Here is a 21,395-nt window from a genome sequence, read left to right as displayed (position 1 = left end):
AGAACTGCCTTGCATCATATACAATTAGCATATCTGTGTACGACATGACTTTAAATGCCACATCACTTCAAAGAGAGAACGGTTCACAGGGAGAGATAGGAACCGTATTTACATAGATGGTAGACCATATTTACATAATAGATGGTAGACCTTATACTTGTGAAAATAGTAGGGCTTATAAATACTTCCAGGGGGAGTGTATGGTGTGGAACCCAATTGTGTTTTTGAGGAGCACACAAGTTGTGAGGACTTCATGGGCCGACGTTTGATGATATGTAGTTATTGGTATACATTCTCTTTGAGAGATGGAGAGGAGCTACTCGTAGACTGTAGGCACTCTTCTTATCGGATGTAGACGTGAGTAGGTAGGTATATGTACCATTAGGATGTCCACCATCCAGAGCCTCTTGTATCCACCGAAATTTGGAGCTTTTGCGAACATTACCCTTGTGCATCAAATTGGAGCTCTTGCAACATCAAAAAGTTGGGGCTTTTTGTTTGCAACCATCAATTTCTCTAATTCAAGGTAAAATGGTCATTGTTCTTTGCTTTTCAATCAATTTCTTGCAAGTGTCAATATTTTGGTGCAAATTCAGCTCCAGTAGAGAGCTTTGCCATCATTACTTGCAATGAATTTTAGCAAGAGAGCTTGCATTTCGTGCTTGGTATTTTAGCTGACTCCGACTTTGGCTTCAACGGATACACACAAGCATGCTTGGAGTAATCATCAATAAATGTCACAAAGTAGAGCTATCCCTAGATAGACGGTGCTCATAGGACTACGTACAGTACTGTGTACCAGCTGTAATTTCTTGATAGCTCTCACCATACCATCTTTCCGGAATGTTACCTGTTTGCATGTTGCCCAAAATGCACCCCACATACATGCTCGATAGGTGCTTCAAGCTGTGGCAACTCTGACACCATATCTTGCCTTTCAAGACGCAACAAATTGCAAAGATCAAGTGACCAGAACAGGCATGCCATAGTTCTGCGTCACTCATAGCAACGATTGAACAAGCGTCACGTGCCAACCTCATAAACATCTAGCCTATAAAGGCCATGGCTCGTGATGTAATGTACCCAAGTCAATGATGTGTCACCATCACTCTGATCATGAACTGTGCATCTGCCATCCACAAAACTGACCACTAGGCTTGCCCTAACAATGGCGGAGACTGACAACAAGTTCTTCTTAATGCTTGGTACATACAAAAACATCTGAGAGTTATTTGTCCCACCATTTGCAACAAAGTTACAACTTTGTCAACTTCTTTCATAGGATATGATTTGTTCGCATGTGTGATAGTACTCACATATGTGACATTATGAAACCGGTCTTCAAAAGCTTGACGGGCGGTGAAACAAACACTCGCACACAAAACACTTCAACACCCATGGGGACCTAGAAAAGGAAAATAAACAGGGGGAGCTAGAGTGCTCTTGCAAAAAACTTACACGGACACCGATTGGCCCCAAAACGCAGTGGCACCCCTTGTGGTATTTCTTTACTTGATCAAATTTGAGTACAAAGTACAACTTGTCGAATCCTCCACCAATAGGATCCCTTATAGTTTCACCCAGGACTTCCAAAAGAGAACTCTCGTTATTACAGCACAACATACCATAGAGAAGGCACACCTGTACAACACCTCCCTGCTTGAAAAGGTCTTCTCCATCTCTATCATGGATCCCTCAAACCCTTTCCCAAACGGCACTAGGGCTGTACCAAATCATATGTCCTTCCCTACAGTCTCAACTTGCATGTAACCTCGAGAAGACTACAACCTGTTCGCATGAATCCAAAGACATGTTCTCCACATGAAACCAAAGACCTGTTTCTACCTGAAACCAAAGACCTGTATCCCATAAAACATAGGCATGTTTCCTCGAAACCAAAGTCCTGTTTCCTCTCGAAAAACCAATGTCCTATTTCCATGATAAATATACCATCCAAGCACGGCATACCATAACCCAGAGAGAGAAAGATAGAGGACGTGCCAAGCAATCCCTGAATACACATAAGTCCAAGACGAAGAGGAAGAACACATCTCTTCCATGAACATCATCCCGTGCATCTTAATTGGATCCTCTGTATCCCAATCTCTTAAACAGGGCTTGCAATCCATGATGAGAGAGAGAAAGAGAAAAGCCTATCTCTAGTCTCCTGCACCAAAAAGGTTTGGGGAAAATCTGTCGTTATGGGTGCGCAGCCTGAGATCCTGGTGGATGCACTAACCTTCGGAGACTATGTGACAGAGGCCGGAGGCTTGTTGATGCGATTTAGAGAGCTCCATGTTTTGTAGGGCAAAGGTGAGGGATCGATCATCAAGAGAGAGAGAGAGAGACATAGTCCAATCATTGTGCCACCCTGCAATACAGCCCGAGACTCCTTGCAGCCCAGCCCGCCTGTGCTTCTTGTCCTGCCGACCTGTACGCCACCAGCTCAGCCTACGTGTGCATGTGGTGCTTGGGTGCGATTCCTGCAGCCAGCCAACGCTTCTTGCCATAACCTTGGGGATCGCCTATGCTCTCTGGCGACTAGCCACGCAAGGAGCGAAGCGCCACACGCTACATGCCACACGCCACACGACGACGACCCACGACCATCCCCACGAATCTCCGCCGCCCTTCGTTTTATAACCAAGACGCGATTCAAATTGCTTTTCTTCAAAAAAGCCAATAACTAAAAGCAAAACGCATGCTTGCAAATATATTATTATTTTTAAACATCTAAGGTTTTAAAACCTTATGAACTTAAAATCCTTTTGTCCCCTTTCACACTTGGGCTGGCCACACATGGGTTTCTTTCTCAATTCTAAGCTGATGCCTTTCACATTGTCCATCTCGTGCCCATGCCCACCTGCTTGCTGTCTGGAGGGAAAAGACAGGGTCGTAACATAACCCCCCTCTTGAAAAATAGCAAGCGTCCTCTATTGCACTCAATAACACAGTAAGGCATCGTATGAGCAAAGATTCCCCATATGACAAGAGCAACGCCCCTCCAGTGCATTTGGGTGATGAAACAATCATCCTGGACAATAAGGCCACACTGTCACATCAGAGTGACAAACAACTCTTGCTTGTTCCTTAAGAACCTGCAGCAAAAGTCTAAAACCAAGTGGAAGCACGTAACCTTAGCCAAAAGCAAAACCATGCATCATTCTACATATGACACACATATGCATGACACACGTATGCATTCACAAACAATATGCTCCTCAAAATGCTCTACCTACTCTAAAGTAAGAGTCTCAGGGTTGCTCACAAGCCTTACACCCATGATCATCCCGCAAGACCCACGACTGAAGGTACAAACATGAGCATATGAAGACACTCAATGCATCTAAACTATACATCCACGAATTACTTTCCACATATGTCTCATGGCTATCCCGTAGGAGTCACACTCAGTGATGCATCCATGAACATAATAAAGTACTTGATGTATCATACCAATCTACATGCATCACACCACTCAATCCAGAGTATTACTCAATGTATTCTCGAGGGTACCAGGATCCAATGGCACCAGAATATAATAATACCTCAAAAAGTGTATGCATACATGCACAAATAGAGTTCGATCCATATATCCATGAACCAAACCAACTCTAGGACTGCTCGCAAGACTTATGCCCTTCATAGAGTCTCGAAGTGTTAGCTCAGGTTGCTGCAGACTTTGAGCTCAACCAAACCATGTCATTCCAAGGAGACCAACTCCACAAATAGCATTATCTCAATATCCAATTGACCAATCCTGTGGTCAAGAATAGCCAGAACCATATGGCAAAGATCAATGTTCCAATCTTCCTCAGTCATACCTTAGTTCCAAAGGCAAAAACCATCCATAGTTGCAGTTATAGTTCATGGTGCGGCCGACTGTGAATTATACCCAACTTTACCATCTCATGTGACTAGTACACAATATCATAGAAGTCCCATAAGCAGATGTAATGTCAGCCTCCAATACCTTCGGGTGAATACAAAGATGCCACCAAGCGACTCCTAGATAAAAAAAATGAGACTGTCTGTAACAAGGGAGTGGAGGTGCTACCCCCCTCTTGAGCATTAGACAATGCTCCAGACCCCAGTTCTACTGAACCTGAATGAGCCGTAGCAAGAGTTGGCTCCAACTCAAAGGCATCAAGATAAAGCTGCAATACCTACGGTGAATCTGCTAAGACACCCTCCTCCATCCACTTTGCATCCATTGGTGAATAGTTCTTAAACTTCACAAGATAGCGACGAGAAACTTTACCTTGTACCTTTCTTTCCTTATGTGCCAGTATCTGCTCGAGAAATAAGAACCTCATCAAGTTCTGCAACTTCCATCTGAGCCTCATCTAATACATCCACAGGCACCCAAAACCTGCTGGCACTCCACCCAAGTGGTAAGCAGAAGTTCCCAATGAAGCATAGTAGATCACCACTGCTAAACATAGAAAGAAGCTGCCTTCTAAACCCATGAAGTCTCCGTGAAGATACCACCGGTGACAAAGTGTCGAAAGCCATAGCCTTCAACCCATCTTTTGCACCCTAACACTTCAACTGCTTCTTGTTCCTGGCCGACTACTTCTTGTCCTTGGTGTCTTTTCTCCTGAGCTTCATCTTCAGCTTTTGCTCTTCACCTCATACAAGCAAAGACACACAATCGTTGCCTCTTGCACTTCCTTTTCAATTTCCACATGTTCAAGCTTTTGATGTGACAACCACGGGCTCGCCTCCTTGAGAAAGTTGACGATATCTTGGCGATGAAACCATGAAACAAACACTCGCACACAAAACACTTCAACGCCCATGGGGACCTGGAAAAGGAAAATAAACAGGGGGAGCTAGAGTGCTCCTGCAAAAAAAATTACATGGACACTGTTTGGCCCCAAAACGCAGTGGCGTCCCTTGCGGGTATTTCATTATTTGATCAAATTTGAGTACAAAGTACAACTTGTCGAATCCTCCACCAATAGGATCCCTTATAGTTTCACCCAGGACTCCCAAAAGAGAACTCTCGTTATTACAGCACAACATACCATAGAGAAGGCACACTTGTACAACACCTCCCTGCTTGAAAAGGTCTTCTCCATCTCTATCATGGATCCCCCAAACCCTTTCCCAAACGGCAGTAGCGCTGTACCAAATCATATGTCCTTCCCTACAGTCTCAGCTTGCATGTAACCTCGAGAAGACTACAACCTGTTCGCATGAATCCAAAGACATGTTCTCCATATGAAACCAAAGATGTGTTTCTACCTGAAACCAAAGACCAGCATCCCAAAAACCATAGGCGTGTTTCCTCGAAACCAAAGTCCTGTTTCCTCTCGAAAAACCAATGTCCTATTTCCATGATAAATATACCATCCAAGCACGGCATACCATAACCCAGAGAGAGAAAGATAGAGGATGTGCCAAGCAATCCCTGAATACACATAAGTCCAAGACGAAGAGCAAGAACACATCTCTTCCATGAACATCATCCCGTGCATCTTAATTGGATCCTCTTTATCCCAATCTCTTAAACAGGGCCTGCAATCCATGATGAGAGAGAGAAAGAGAAAAGCCTATCTCTAGTCTCCTGCACCAAAAAGGTTTGGGAAAAATCTGTCGTTATGGGTGTGCAGCCTGAGATCTTGGTGGATGTGCTCATCTTTGAAGACTATGTGACAGAGGCCGGAGGCTTGATGATGCGATCTGGAGAGCTCCATGTTCTGTAGGGCAAAGGCAAGGGATTGATCATCAGAGAAGAGAGAGAGAGAGAGAGAGAGAGAGAGAGCGAGAGAGACATAGTCCAATCATCACGCCACCCTCCTGCAATACAGCCCAAGACTCTTTGCAGCCCAGCCCACCTGTGCTTCTTGTCCTGCCGACCTATACGCCACCAGCTCAACCCACGTGTGCATGTGGTGCCTGGGTGCCATTCCTGCAGCCAGCCAACGCTTCTTGCCATAACCTTGGGGATCGCCTATGCTCTCTGGCGACCAGCCACTCAAGGAGAGAAGCGCCACATGCTACACGCCACACGCCACACGACAATGACCCACGACCATCCCCACGAGTCTCCGCCACCCTTTGCTTTATAACCAAGATGCGATTCAAATCGCTTTTCTTCAAAAAAGCCAATAACTAAAAGCAAAACGCATGCTTCCAACTATATTATTATTTTTAATCATCTAAGGTTTTAAAACCTTATGAACTTAAAATCCTTTTGTCCCCTTTCACACTTGGGCTGGCCACACATGGGTTTCTTTCTCAATTCCAAGCTGATGCCTTTCACACTGTCCATCCCGTGCCTGTGCCCGTGCCCACCTGCTTACGGTCCGGAGGGAAAACACAGGGTCGTAACACATTACCCAAGAGATGAAAACAGATCTCGTTGAGAAGTGATGTGCTTGCTAGCACTACTATCAAAATACCAGACATGCGAATCTATCACTGACATGCATACATCATGTAGAGAAGGAGCATAAGTACACTACACATGGAACGCCCAATCATTATGTGCATAGTTCGCGGTTTCCTTCTTCTCAGCATTAGGTGCTGGTGCATTAGCCATAGCCTTGTCTGAATCTTTTTTCTTTCTCCTTTGCTAGGCTTCCTGCAATAGTTGCATTTTCCCTTCTTCTTATGCTTGTCACCCTCTTTCTCTGCATCCTTGCTAGAGGACTGTGTTGAATTGACTTATTATGCCCTTGTGGGAATGCTTTGCCTGTACCACATTGATTTGTTGCAAAGGCCTGATCCCTAATACACATAACTGCTCTTCTTGCAAGAGCAGTGAAACCAAAGCATTTGAATCATCACGAGTCTAATGTAGAAGCAAAAATCTGGTACGAGTTTGGCAATGCATTGAGAACGATGGGCACTAGTGAAGTGTCAAGATACACCTCATCCACACTCGCAAGCTACTCCTTCAAATCTTTGATTTTCGTGAGAAAACCATCCATCGAATATCCCTCATTCATATGCTTTGTCTTAAGCTACCAATGCAAGAAGGCAACACGTGCCTCATTGCGTACGTGGTCAAAGTGTTGCAAGCGCAAGTCTCCTTCATCACGAGTCTAATGTAGAAGCAAAACTCTGGTACGAGTTTGGCAATGCATTGAGAGCGATGGGCACCGATGAACTGTCAAGATACACATCATCCACACTTGCAAGCTGCTCTTTCAAATCTTTGATTTTCATGAGAAAACCAGCCATTGAATCTCCCTCATTCATATGCTTTGTCTCAAGCTACCGATGCAAGAAGGCAACATGTGCCTCATTGCGTGCGTGGTAGAAGTATTGCAAGCGCAAGTCTCGTTGGCAATCGTACATGAGCGAATATCAGGAATTATGCTTCTCTTCAGAGACAATGCTATTAAAGCATGTGCAATCTTTGCCATCCCATCTAGCTTGCTCTGCGAAGGGGGTGCAGGATCTTCCGTCAAAGTAGACACAATATCACCCTCCGAAGCACTTGTAGCAGATTGCTAACGTGTTGGTGAGGCAGGGCGTTCCGCAAGGACGTTCCTCGAGTCTAATCACCACATTCCAAAAGCCTTTGGCAACAAATACATGCCTTATCATGTGTTAAGTTGGTGCCATTCAACTTATCCTCAGCAGCAAGCATTCCAAATACCATATTTGCCTACAAAAAAGTAATTTCTCCCACACCAAATGCCACTTGTCCAACACACTGCAAATAGAGTGCCACTGAATGCAACCGTTAGGCTGCGAGTCTACTGAAAATAACAGTGTAGGGAGCAGAGAAAATTATCTGATGAAAGCGTGTGAGCGAGGCCGACGACGAAGTGGTTGATGTGAGTGGTGCAGGAGATCAATGTTAACGCAGAAGGTCAACTGCGAGGAGAAACATGGTCCTGGCCACATGGTTTTTCATATGATGGTTTTATCTAGGTAGCTAATTTTATTTTCTTTTTTCCATTGTACAGTTCTTTAATGGATTCATTGTAACACTTTGTATCATAGACCCTGGATCTTTGTAGATCTTAGTATAACTTTGTTCTTCTTTCTCACTCCAGCAAAGGCAGGCCTCATTAATAGAACTTCTTTTGTTTTTCCAAATTTCAACACTAGCTTCTGAACCAGTCTTTTGCACCTTGCAGGAGTTAATGACAGTCTAAATTGAAGCTGTGTCGATAAAGATTGTACTTCTACATGAAATTGGTGAGCAGGTTGTTTTTTAAAAAGCTTGCTGGAGATCCTGGCTGGACATGGGTGTTTTGGGGTATGTTAAAAGAAAACACTAGAGGGCAGGAGGGAAGAAAGAAAGCTTTTCAGTTGCCATCCATTGTGGGTGGGACACTTCTGGTTCACTCAGAAACCTGCTAGTGCATCTAGATGGAGGAGGCTGATTTTGTAGTCAATTGTGTATTTCTGGTTATGATGAACAACACAAGATATGCATTGAGTTTGAATTTGGGATTTGTTGAGGATCAAGGCTTTTGAATATGCAGCAAAAAGGTTTTGGAGTGGTAAGATTTGATGAGCACAGGTAGGAAAATTTGGATATGAACTTAGAGTGCGTTTGTTTGTGGCCCGTGGTCCAAGGTGCTTAGAGGCTGCAAGCTGTCTGGAGGTTGTGACATCCCCACTCCCAACCCCCTCCCCCACTTTATATAGCGCCAAAAGCAAATCCACCCCGTGGGGGTCATCAAGTCATGCTCTTGTCATGTTTCCTTCTTGGCACCTGGCTCTTAAACTGTGTGCTGGCCAAGGTTATGGAAGAACAATGTTGGTTGTGTTTGGGTCTGGTTTCCTTCTCTTTTCCTCTCTCAAGAGTCATGTAGTTTATGCCCTTGTTTTTCATGCAAGATTAATTCTGTCTTCATATTTATTGGAGAGGGCCAAACTCTTCTCTGAGAAGGTAGTGGGAGTGGTCTCTGATTTCGCAGTAAGCATGGCATTGAAGGATGACGTGCTCCTGAGGCTCAACTTCATGCCTATCACAAATCTATAGCATCCTTGCAGCTCTTGATTCTCGTGTCATTGCTATCTCCCTCCGAGCTTTAACGTGGAGTTTGTATGATTACACTGACATGGAGATCAAAAGCACATGTGACAGTTGAGTTCCCAAGTAACCAGGCATCTTCCGTGAGCACAAGGAACTAATCTTAATACGAGCTCATCTCAGAGTGTGGGGTCTCTGGCTCTTTCCATGTCCTATGGATGTATTCTGCAAAATGTCATCGTCCAGGTTGTGTGGTGTAGTTTGCATTCGGTAGGGAAACCTGATCTGTATGGCACTTTCATAACACAGGAACCGTTCCATATGCCATTCAAAATGCAAAATTCTCTGTAAATGGTTTTGAGGCTGAGTTTCTTCCTGACCTGATTTGGCTTCGTGCACTCATCCATGCAGCATGCTGCCAAACTGAGGTGTTACATTTTGGAGTCAGGTTGTGAGCTGGTTGGGAAGTGCGAGTGCCATCTTAGTTTGATGCGTGAGGTAGTGCTTGAGGTCGATCGGTGAGTTGGAGCTGAATGGCAGTTTGAGCCCTAGGTGTTCTCCAAGCCGCAAGCTAGCCTACAAAGTATGAGGTGGCATTCAAAGGTTGAAGGGAATACCAAAGTTTTTTTTCCCCGGGAAAAAGATCCTTCTATTAGTTAAGAAAAAACAGCCACGAAGGGCTAGATACAAACTCACCTCCGTTTATGTGGCTGGGGAACACACAATCAAGAGGTGGAGAAAGATGCACTTCTCCTCTGACTGTCTATCTCATGCAGGGGGAGGGGGAATAACCACACAGGTGGTTTGTAATGCCAAGTGGGATCACCACCGCTATCGGTGAGAAAAGGGCCAGGTTGCCAAAGCCTCAAGAATGCTTCTTGCCACTTCCGCATGTGAACAGAACCACCCTGGAACTTCCCCAAGTGACTGCGGAGGGTATGGTTGATGTCGAGCCAAATGTTCCTGATGGGCTCCGCGGGTGGAGTGGGGGTACTCTCGATGGCTTCGTTGCATCTTCATTGCCACATGTGCCAAGCTGCAATGCTATTACAAATCTCCCGTCTCTGACATGAGCTAGGTCTCCAGTGGTGAGTAGATGGGGTTGACTGGTGCTGTCAAAATGTGGAGGTGAGAGACTTGAAGGGCTAGCCTCCCAACATCCTCCTCATAAGCCCTGACAACTTTAGCCTCTGTGGCCCAAGCGACAATGCCCCATGTAATGATATGGGTCAAGGTCTTGTCAATCGTGAAGATACGGAGAATCCGTTGCCAAACCTGTTGAGTCTTTGGGCAATCCCAAAGGCAGTGTCGCCGAGATTCCTGAGGGTGGCCACACCTCGGGCAAGCTATTGGTCGACCTCCAATGGCCAACCATGTGCCAACTGCCAAGCTCTTGTGTGCCATTAGCCAAAGAAAGAGGGTGATCTTTCGAGGCCGAAAACTGTCCTAGAGTCTCTTCCAAAAATTTGAGAGAGCTGGGAGAGGCCCTGTGCTCTGCCAATGAACTGGTGCTGTCGAGGTGCCATCAATCTCTGGCATCTGAATCCTACAGCCTAGCCGCACTATGTATGCAAAAAAGGGGGCATTTAGAGTCTCCTCCTGAATAGCTGGAGCACGCCAAGTCCACTCTCCCGGGTCCCATTGGAGGCATGTGAGAGGTCGGCTCTCCCAAATCCATAGCCGCCAGAGTCTCTACCTGGCCACCTTGGCCGGTGGGGGGTTTATGTGCCACTCTTGTGCTTGAAATTCAATCACCCTCACCCTCACCCTCACCCTCTGTAAGGTGCAGCCACTGAAATCCTCCAAGGGGGGCTGAGATCTCTCTAATCGGCCATGGGGACCAATAGAAAAAGTAAGCAAACCACATCCCTCATCCACTCCATGGATTGCCAATAGAATATCATCCCTAGTAAACACTCCTAGCCACTGTAGGGGGGATGGGTTTGGGATAGGTGTCAGCCACCCTTGAGGAATAGCAGTGTCGATGTCGAGACTGAGCCTATCTCTACCCCAGATCCTTTCTAGGCCTCTCTCCTGAACCTCCAGGGGTAGTTGCTTGTGTGCAAGCCAATCTCCAAGGGACCTGGCAGGTCCTATGCTCAACGCGCCCCATGATACATGAGGTTGAGCCCCCAACATATGGCCACTGGTTAAACGGATCAAGGGGTTCTAGATCAGTGTCGAAGACGCTCCTCAAAGGCCACCGGAGGTAGTTGCCTAAAGGCCGGCCTGATCCCAAGCTCGAAGTAAGCTGGCTGCAAATTTGTCCTCAAAAGCTGGGCTAAATCTGCAAGCCTGCATCTCCATGAAGATCCATTTGGTACTCTGTAGCCAGGGGCCCCCTAGGCTCAGGGTGACGGCTGAAATCCGGGGCAAGAAGAAGTCCTTCCAAGGCTCACCATCGGGAAGGAGTCCTAACAATCAGCTTGTCCAGTAGGGCATGGCTTTGACTAGCAGGGTCAATGATGACTAGGTCCCCTTTTTGTCCCCTTTCCATGCCACCTTGGCCTGGGGAGGCCTCCTGTCTCACTACCGGCCCAATAGAAGTTCTGGACCAACCGTTGTACTTGACCAATGCATGCTCGGGAGAAGGTCCAACAAGAAGTAATGTACCACATGGTGGCAAGTTCGCCACCACCACTCGACGAGTTAAGGAGAGTCTCGCAGAACACCAGCACAAAAGCTTCTTTCGAATGCTTAGAAGAAGATGGGCGAGCTGCTGCTCTAGAGAGATATCGATGCCCACCTGGCATCCAAGATAGCGATCTGGAGTGCCCCTCCGGATCCACTGGAACGCCTCAATTGGGTGCCAAGTCGGGGCAGTACAAAGCCTACCCATAAACCACACGACTTGTGCCAGTTGATCTGCGCTCCTAGTGCGCAACAAAAGACCTAGATCACCTCAGTGAATCTTTGGATATTTCCCACATCTCCAGATAGGTAGGGTGTTGTGTCATTTGCAAACTTTGAGTCGAGTAGCTCCTCCCGAGTATGTAGGGGTAGACATAGTCTCTAGAGATCCGTCTCTTGGGTTGAGAGAAAATTTTGCTTATGACCTTGGCAACAAATAGGGAAAGGTACGGTGTGAGAGGACAGCCCTGCCGGATCGAGCGGGAAAGGGGAATCTATCACCTTGGGCTCCTTGAATGAGAACCTGACTGTAAGAGGCTGAGTAAAGTTTTGAAACACCACGGATTCGCTCCACTGGGAATCCCATCCAGCTCATCGTGTCCTCTAGAAAGCTCCAATCAACCCTATCATAAGCTTTCTCAAAGTCTAGGAGTAGCACTATGAGGTCATGCTGCTGCATCCTGGCTTAAGGAGTCGCCTCCCAGAAGATGAAGATGTCCATAATGCTCCGATCCTGAACAAAGCCTGTTTGAGTGTCATGGATCAAATCACAGAGGAAAGACTGATCTCTCTGGCTGATGGCCTTGGCCAGGATCTTGTAGGTGGTCCCAAGAAGGGTGATGGTTCTCCACTACAGGATCTCCAATCTGTCACCACTGTCCTTAGGAATCAAGTGTATCAACTTGTGGTCATAATCTCATTGAAGGTTGCCTTCCATGAGGTCCTAGTAGCGAAGAAAGAAAGTAACGGGAAGCCCGTCCGCCCTCGGGCATTTGCCCTTGGGAAGAGCCATGAATGCCTCCGCCAGCTCATCTGCAGTGAAGGGAGTCAATAAGGACATCCGAAGAGCTCCATCGTGGCCACACAACCTGCGAATACCATCTCTCTGCATGTGGGGGCCTGCTATCTCAAAGAAGTCCCCTGTGACTCTATCGTTGGCCTGGGTCCAAAAGGAAGCTCTGTCATGGTACTTGTACTCGACCCTCCTCTCCTTGATGGATTTGATCTCTGTATGGGCGGTAGCAAGCTGACTCTCAATCCATGGGCTATCTATTGGGGGAACTCTTGTGGAGCTGTTGGAGAGAAGCAAGACCCCTCCTCAGACTTCTCTCCTCGTGAAATCCCTTCAATCTGCTTTGAGTTGCCTCTTGCAAAAAGCTACTGATCTCACAAGGCCCGCATCCAAGGTGCACGCGATGGAGCCTCAAATAAAATCCAATCCCGCCCATGGGGATACCAAAGGTAGAGGTGGCCTTTATGGAGAACTTGAGGGGGAATCACGTGAAGAAAGCTCAAGGAAGGCGATGTGGATGGAGGGGCTTTGAAGATGAGACAATGGGTGAGTTGGTGGGGTCAAGTGATGATGTGGATGGGAGTCCAAATAGTGATGTGGTTCTCAAGGTGTCAAAGAGAACCCTAAGGGTAGACTAGTCCATGAAGTGTGATGTGGTAGCTTGAGGTTGAACATGGCAACAAAGCGAGCTTTGTGCTAGAGCCCAAACTAAGGACTTTGAACTTGGGGTGTGAGCTAACCTTTGGGAAGTCCAAATGCTCTGTCAGTTTGAGGCGCGAGGTGGAGGGGTGAGTTGGAGCTTGAGCCCAAAGTGTTCTTCTACAAGAGGGAAGCTAGCCTACAAATTATGAGTGGCATCCAAAGGTTGATGTGCTACCAAGGGCTGAGGTGACCTTCATGGGGAACATGAGGGGAATTCACGTGAAGGTAGCTCAAGGAAGGTCAGAGGGTAGATTTGAGGTGATCTAAGCAATGATGTAGGTTAGGTGTACATATGGGGTGCGAATGGGTCATGTGTAAGAGGAGATGATTGAGTTCATTTAGGGACTTAATGGAGATATTCAGGAGATGGTTGTGGATCTTGAGATGCTCCTTGTGTATATAAATTGATGTACTCCCATTTTAGTTTTAGAGTGGTTTGCAAACGAGTTATGCTTTGATTAGTGTGCCATTGCTTAAGCAATGCTTTAATATTTTCTTAATTAATCTGGTCTTTTAATCAAGGAGTTTAACACTTGCTGTGGTCCACGCTTGGCAGCACACATTTTCAAGATGGTATCAGAACCTTTTAGTGTTGCCTCTTAGCAAGTTAATTAAGGGTTTTAGCTATTTAGAGAATGGTTATAGTTGATTAGTGTGAGCTTAGTGTATTATGGATTTCGAGGTTGCTCATATGCAGTAGGGTTTTAGGGAGATTTTAGAGTGGGTGGGAAAATTTTGTGTACATGGTTGTGTGAGTGATCAAAGCATTAGTTGCACCCACCTTATTCTTAAGAGAAGGAGAGAGATGAGTGTCTCCTTAGAAAAGCTGAAAGCACCCTTCAACATAGAAGTTAGTTGCAACCTCACATTTTGGAGCACATTACAGTATTCTGGTGAGACAGATCTCCACTGCACATGTAGAATCGACCCGTGATAGCTGTAGCAACCTAATACTGTAGCTGGCTTATCAGACATCTCTAGGAGTATGGGTGTGACTCCCAATTTAATAGCAAAGTAGTGGGCATAGGTTTTTTTAGCAACCCGACATCAAGGTGCAGATCACTCCGGTGGTGTTCAAGATTCAACAAACCTCAATCTTGAACAAAGGAAACAACGACACCTATGTAACGTTTCTCATTTGGTCCATCTGTGAAGACTACTCGACAGGTGCTGTAGTGAATCTATAGAGCGGCAATGCTGTAGAGCAGATCAACAGCATTGCTCTGACCTACAGTAGGAAGGCAACAATCCAGCTCAACACTGGCATATCACATAGTAGTTAGAGCTGAGTCCCATGCAGACTAGAGGGACTTGAGAAATATCAGTATTAAATGCATGTTGGTGAAACTAATTGGTTAGCATCTATGGTTCTGGAAAAGACGGGTTCGCTTCAATATTCAGAGGAGGAAAAATGCCTCGTCCAATTTGGATGGAACTATGAAGAAAATGCTTGTTCAAAATTGCCATTTCCTCTTCAACCCATGGTGAGAATGATTGATGTGAAGTTCACTCAAAAATGTTTTGGAACGCTAGGTGAACCCCTAATGATCCATATTTTTAGTAAACCCCTAGTGACCCGTTATTAAGAAGGGTGTTAAATACAAAAAGTGTCATGCATTCTTGCTTCACTCAATACAAATCACACCAGTCTTAGTGATTTGAATAGTTGCCTTGCCAAAATCGTTTGTCCGAAATGGTTGTAAAACCAAAGAGCAATGTTTGTATGATTGTGAATCGGGGATGTTTGGTTCTTGAAGGTGTGAAGCAAATACACATTGATGCAAATTGGGCTCTCCAAACGTGAGTGTGGGCCTAGCTCTTGTGTGAACTAGCCTTCAGCTAGGTGTGAATTGGCCTTCATTTGGTGTATCATGGCTCTATGGTGCTACATGCAGTCAAGGAGGTGTTCTAGTCTATGTCAATCACACCCGATTTAGGGATTAGGAGACATCATGTTAAGGCTCTATGGTGCTACATGCAGTCAAGGAGTTGTCCTAGTCCACGTCAATCACACCCGACTTAGGGTTTAGGAGACATCATTGTTGAGGGTCATGCATCCATGAAGGAGAGGTGTTGAAATAGTGTGTGTGCATGTGTAGGAGTGGCAGGTATTCACTCGTGTGTTTAACAGTTTGTTGTTCAAGGCGAGACAAGGGTTCTCCATAATAATTTATATGGTGTGGATACTAAGGTTTATTTCTCTAAGGTTATTTGGTGATCGTAAAAGGTGAGTGAAAGGTAAAAGTGTAGAATACACATGATGTAAGTAATGATGAAGGTTAGGTGCACACATGGGGTATCACAGGGGTCATGAGTAGATTTAGGACATGATTGAGTTGATTTAGGGATTTTATTGAGATACTCACGGAGATGAGTGTGATGATCCTTGTGAGCAATAAATTAATGTACTCATTCTCATTTTAGAGTGATTTGCAATGTGATTATGTTTTGATTATTGTGTGATTGATTAAGCATTGCTTAATCCTTTCTTAATTGATTGTATCTTTTAATTATGGAGTTTAACACTTGCTATGATCCACCCTCGGTAGTACACCATTTTTAAGTAAAGGTCTCAATGGGGCATGAAAGCCGCTCGAATGTATAAGAGGGCAGGTAGTGATAAGAAGGAAACTTCTCTCTTCTACTCTTGCAAGGAAAGTTTAGTCTCCTTTGTTACTCCCTCTCTCTCCCTGGAGGCCATCAAGTTTGAGGTGCAACTTTCACGTGGAGGAGGTTGCAAGGAAATGTGAATGAGGATTCAAGGGTGGGTGGACGCAAGAATGATCACGAATGTGGGTGGGAGGGGAAAAAAGTAAATATGAGGTGCAAAAAGATGTGGATGCGAAGTGGCATGATTGGACGAAGTGGACTTGTACAAGAGAGCCTAATGTGGAGAGGGCTTTCCCTTTGGAAATAACTCTCCTCGGGGAGTCCGTGAATACTCAAAACATTGAAGAGGAAATTCAAAAGCTTGAAATAGCTAAAGCCCTAGTGCAAAAATGTGATGAGAAATTTGAGGAAAAACTAATGGTCACAACAAGGTGATGGATATTGTATCCACATCATGAAATTGGGAAGGAAAGGGGATTGAATGTTCCCAAGCCGATCCTTAAGCAAAGGGATGAAGAGTGTTGCTTTGACCATGACTCATGGGATGATCTCATGGCACGGATGTTTGCAAATGAAGATGAAAGTCCTTTCTTAAGGTTCTTTTTTCTTGTGACCATCGCTCTTAACTAAAAGGGAAAATTTAAACATATAAATTAAAAAAATAAATTTACAAGGTTTTTAGAGTGGAGAAAGAAGGAAAAAAATATTTGAATGCGGGGGTAAAGCATGTCCAAACACAATCTAGTTTGAGATAGAAAGAACACTAGCTCTATTGCATGAATGGAGGTATGATGTTACAAACATGAGGACAAAGATGAGGAATCCGCTTATAATCCATTTATCACTAGGCTGTCTAGCAATAACTAGTCCAAGTTGCTTGGCACGACCACATGATTGGATTGAAGATGTTGACCATGGAGAGCCAGTGATGTTCATATAATGGGAGACTACAATAGCTAGTGATGCGGAGGGATTGATCCATTGTCCCTTGGAAGATCTGGGGTGAGAATGTTGATATGAGGGAAAGAAGTCATTTAAGATCGGTGATGTTGTTGTTCATATAGTGGGAGACTACAATAGTTGGAGATGTAAAGGGTCCTTGCTTCATGCATTGCATATGAACTGCCTCTTTAGAAAAAGATAAGGTTCAAAAATCTTATTTTTTAAGTTTTTTTTTATCACTAAGGATTTTCAACCCTACATTTTTTTAAGATAAAAAATTGCTGGGCTGCTCCTCTAACAGCATCATTTGCTAAGAGCAAGGGCGGAGCTCTGATTTCCATGGCGATGCTGATGGCAACAGCAGAAGCAACCATGGCAGCTACTACTACAGTGATGGCGACGTCAACAATGTGTGCAGATGTTTCTCTGCCACCCTCTCCTTTTGTATTACCTCTATGATTCCTGAGAATGCCACTTTTGTCTTCTTCTTTTCTTTTCTTCTTTTTTTTTGACCCGGGTGCTATTGTTTGGTTGCACTGCAATGCCAAAACAGGGAGATGGCAATGTGGTAGATTTTTTGCTTCTCAATATGTAGTTGTAGGCTCTTCCCCCTTCTACTAGTGCTCTTCTTTAGCTAATGCTTCTCACTGCCTTATTTCACAAGTTGCCCACCCCAAATGTGTGCTTATGTTTGAGATAGGACCACTCAATGACCTATGGGAATTTTGTGGGATCTTAAACTCAAAACCTTCAGCTTAAGTTTCTGCCACTCTTTTGTGGTGATGAACTTTGTGCGACAGCCCAACTCTATGAGTTGCATCTTTGACATGCCCATCATGAGAGAAGCCAAACTAGTCCATGATTGTGACATGGATCACATCCACATCTAGGAAAGGAACTAGACATTAAAAGTAAATATGATGCCCTTATGCCAAAGTAATAGTTCTGGTAAGTAACCACCATCTCTTTGGTGTTAGCCATACTTATGGTGGTTTCCTTTTGGATGGAGCAAGAGAAAGAAGATTGTGCCAAGGCCTTAAGAAGCCACGGCAATGTATGTCCTTCACAATATCCATGTGCCTATATCAAGGATTTGGGATTTTGTAGGTTAGTCTCATCTTTTTTGTCTTGGTGATAGGTATGGACCCATGGGTATCCACAAATTTCTATTTCCTTCATTGTAGTGCCCCTACAATTTCTTGAGTATGCTCTTAGTGGGCACCTAAAATTCTTGATAATAGATCTTAGAGCGGGAGCCAAGAAGACTATATCAATGCCTTAAGAAGCCACAGTAGTGTGTTGCCTTCATCAAACATTAGCATGGTTTTCTGTACTAACATGGTATTCATCAACTTGGGCATTGAAATCAAAATCAAGCATTTGTAAAAACCTTCAGAAAGCAGTAATCAAATCAATGTTCAAGCAAGCCAAAGGAGCCAAACAATGAAGAAAACATCGACTATGGCATCATGTCATTTCTCAACATCGACATCGACAAAATAAAAATTATCATATTGTAAGCGGCCAAATAAGCACGCAATAAAAAATCCTCTCACTACCCATCTCTTAAACAAAAATTTATTGTTAAAAATCTTACTTCCTACCAAAAGTGCTTGTAACCAGTCTTTGGGACCGATGATGTACCCAAGCTAAAAATTTATCTCTCACCTAGAGACAAAGTAGCATTAAAGGGGGGAAGTGCCAAAGTAGCACATGGGCCAAAGTTTCTCATAGTATAAAGAGGAATGTAGAAAGTTAAAAAAAATCATGTTGTAACCTTACTCTAGAAAGAGAACTCTAGACCTCAAAGATAGGTCAAGTCTCTATCAAGGGGGGGACCTAACTCTTAGAGATAACCTCTAGGAAGGTCAAGTCTCTATCAAGGGGGGGACCTAACTCTTAGAGATGACCTCTAGGCCTCAAAGATAGGTCAAGTCACCATCAAGGGGGTGGGGGGAGAGGGAATTAGTTGTAAAATCTTGCATCCAATCACTTTGAGTAGCCCAAAGATTTGGCACGAAGGGGTTGTTGAGAAATGTGGTGCCAAAGAGTACAAGAAAGAGGAAGGGAGTGAGTTGAGTAAGCCAAGAAAGTGCAAAGCCTAGCATGAAGCCACATGAGCAAGAAATTTATACCACATTGATGTACAAGCCCAAGGGGTGTACCTCCTTATATAAAAAGGGGCCATTTTAAGCAATAAAATATATCACTTGCACAAATCTCAAGTCTCTCTATGAGTACAAGTTTCAATCTTGTAACCTAATTGTACTTGAGTTCATTAGCACTACTCACTCTCATCATGAGCATTCTTAGAATCCATCGACCTTAGATTAATCATGTTTAATTAGTTTAGATCAGTGTCTTATTAGGAAGTGATTTTGTCATTAGGAGATCTCCATCCAACACTAGTGTCATCCAATGTTGGCTATCTCCATTTCTCCTAGCATTTCTTAGTGATGATTTTGATCGTAGTAATTCCATCCATGATGGCTAGGACTTGTATGTCCTTGTGTTTCATAGATAGTGTAACATTTATATCACTCTTATTAGACAAAGAATATCATAGTGAGCCATGATGTGGTATTCCAAGAACAACCACGTCGGCTAGTAGAGGAAATTCTTCCTTTCTTCTTCATCATGCAAAACAAAGAAATCACCAAAGCAAAAATTCACATGCAACATGGGCTTGCATTTTGACAGAGGGAAGCCTGCACCATTTGAAAAGATGAAGAACAAGAGCATGATGCACCACAAAAAGGTAAGCCATTCTCTAAGTGGCACATGCAACTTTTGAATGGAGAAGAATGCTCGCAGATCCAGAACATTTGAGGAGCAAACATGCTCATGAGAACCTTGTGAATTTTCTTTTATTACGATAGAGGTGCTCAGGATTGAGGAGTCTATCACCTTTGTTGAAGCACAAATGGATCCGAAGTGGATTTAAACCTTGCAACCTTGTGAATTTTTCTTTCATGATAGAGGTGCTCAGGATTGAGGAGCTTAATTATCTTTGTTGAAGCACAAGGGGATCCAAAGTGGATGGCAGCCATGCAAGCATAATATGGCTCCATCCTAAAAAACTAGACTTGGGAACTTGTGGATCATCCTCTCCAAGACACAAGGTAATTCACACTAAGTGGGCTTACAAAGAGAATATAGGCTTGATGGTACTTTTGAAAAGTAAAAGGCACAACTAGTCCTACTAAATGTTTTTCATAGGTTGAAAGTTTTGACTTTTGGGAGGCTTTTTCTCCTCATCTAGGTTAATCATAATCCATATTATTCTTGCATTAACAACACAAGGGAGGTTTCCATGTTCTCCAAATGGATGTAAAATCCACTTTTCTCAATGGGAACTTAAAGGAGGAGGAGGAGGTGTATGTGGAACATTCACTGTTGGTGGTCAACACGACAAGACAACAGTTAGGGGATACAGGACAGCATGGGTTGTTCAATGCTTGAGCATTAACAAGAGGGGGTTAAGAGAGTAATAGAATACACTCATATGATCATCAGTTAGTTATTATACATATAGAATGGAAGAGATTGGGAGTCAGCAGACTAATTTTCAATGTATATTCTAGACTATTGCATGCTCATGGATAAGGTGACTTCCGTGGAATGCTCTATGATGTATAATACTCTAAGATGTAAGATTTACTCACTGTTGCACTACTCTCTCTCTCTCTCTCTCTCTCTGTGTGTGTGTGTGTGTGTGTGTACTCTATGTTCTGTCTCTAGTTATGATCGTGTATCTATCTATCAAAATGTTTAGTTAAGATCAAGATTATAAGAATGCTATCATACGTTCTGCTGCAACAGTCGACTATGGATCATTCTCCATGGCTCCAAGGACTGATTTGTCATTTGGTGCTCTGATTTGACCCCAATCTTAGGGGTGAGTTTTCTTAAGTTTGCATTGCCATCCTCCTGAGGCTACTCCCAGTTGTCGCAGAGATGCAATAGGAAGTTTTATATGGGCAACTCTATTGGATGAGCTGATTCTTGAATACTCTCAGATTTCATGATGAACTTCATCAAAAATCAAGTACCTGATCCAACCACAACAGGTACACACTGCGATGCCAACTTTTCTGCATGGTCTGGGCATCGTACTTCATCTTGGTATATTCTTAGACTTAAGGCAGATTCCTAAGTTCATTGGGGTTAATCATTTCCAAATACCTTGGACTCCTTTCACTTTGGCTCAACCATTACCCCTCTAAACCTTAAGATTTCTAAGATTACCACTGGTGTCATGTTTCATTCATCCTAGTCTTCCATTTGGTAGGACTCTAGGAGGAGGATTGGGTCAAATTTCTAATTCTCCTTATTGATTCCCTCACTGAGCTCATTTCCCACTTAAGTGAGAGATCGTTGGAACTACTATCCCACGCATGGGAAATAGTGTCCATCCATCCCAAACAATAGACACTATCCAATTGTTGTAAAAACAGCTAATCAATACTTGTCTTATTCAACCCCTAAGCATCACATAAAACCATCTAGATAACATTCAAAGATCAACTAAATATTTACTAGAAACTACTT

General features: G+C 44.1%; 1 protein-coding gene across 2 annotated transcripts in view; it reads left to right on the top strand.

The window, feature by feature from the left end:
* RRF (ribosome recycling factor, chloroplast precursor) overlaps positions 1 to 8,477 on the top strand; it is an 85,368-nt gene extending 76,891 nt beyond the window's left edge. For both annotated transcript variants that reach the window (XM_086804691.1, XM_086804700.1), the window contains one exon: positions 8,103 to 8,477. In XM_086804691.1, the coding sequence (XP_086660817.1) occupies positions 8,103 to 8,120 (18 nt within the window). In that variant the 3' untranslated portion in view covers positions 8,121 to 8,477. The remainder of the gene's footprint in view (positions 1 to 8,102) is intronic.
* Positions 8,478 to 21,395: the final 12,918 nt, after the last annotated feature.

Source organism: Cibotium barometz, chromosome 1, assembly GCF_041138505.1.
Source record: "Cibotium barometz isolate CiBa-2024 chromosome 1, ASM4113850v1, whole genome shotgun sequence".
NCBI classification, from domain to species: domain Eukaryota; kingdom Viridiplantae; phylum Streptophyta; class Polypodiopsida; order Cyatheales; family Cibotiaceae; genus Cibotium; species Cibotium barometz.
This window is presented reverse-complemented; position numbering and strand designations above follow the sequence as displayed.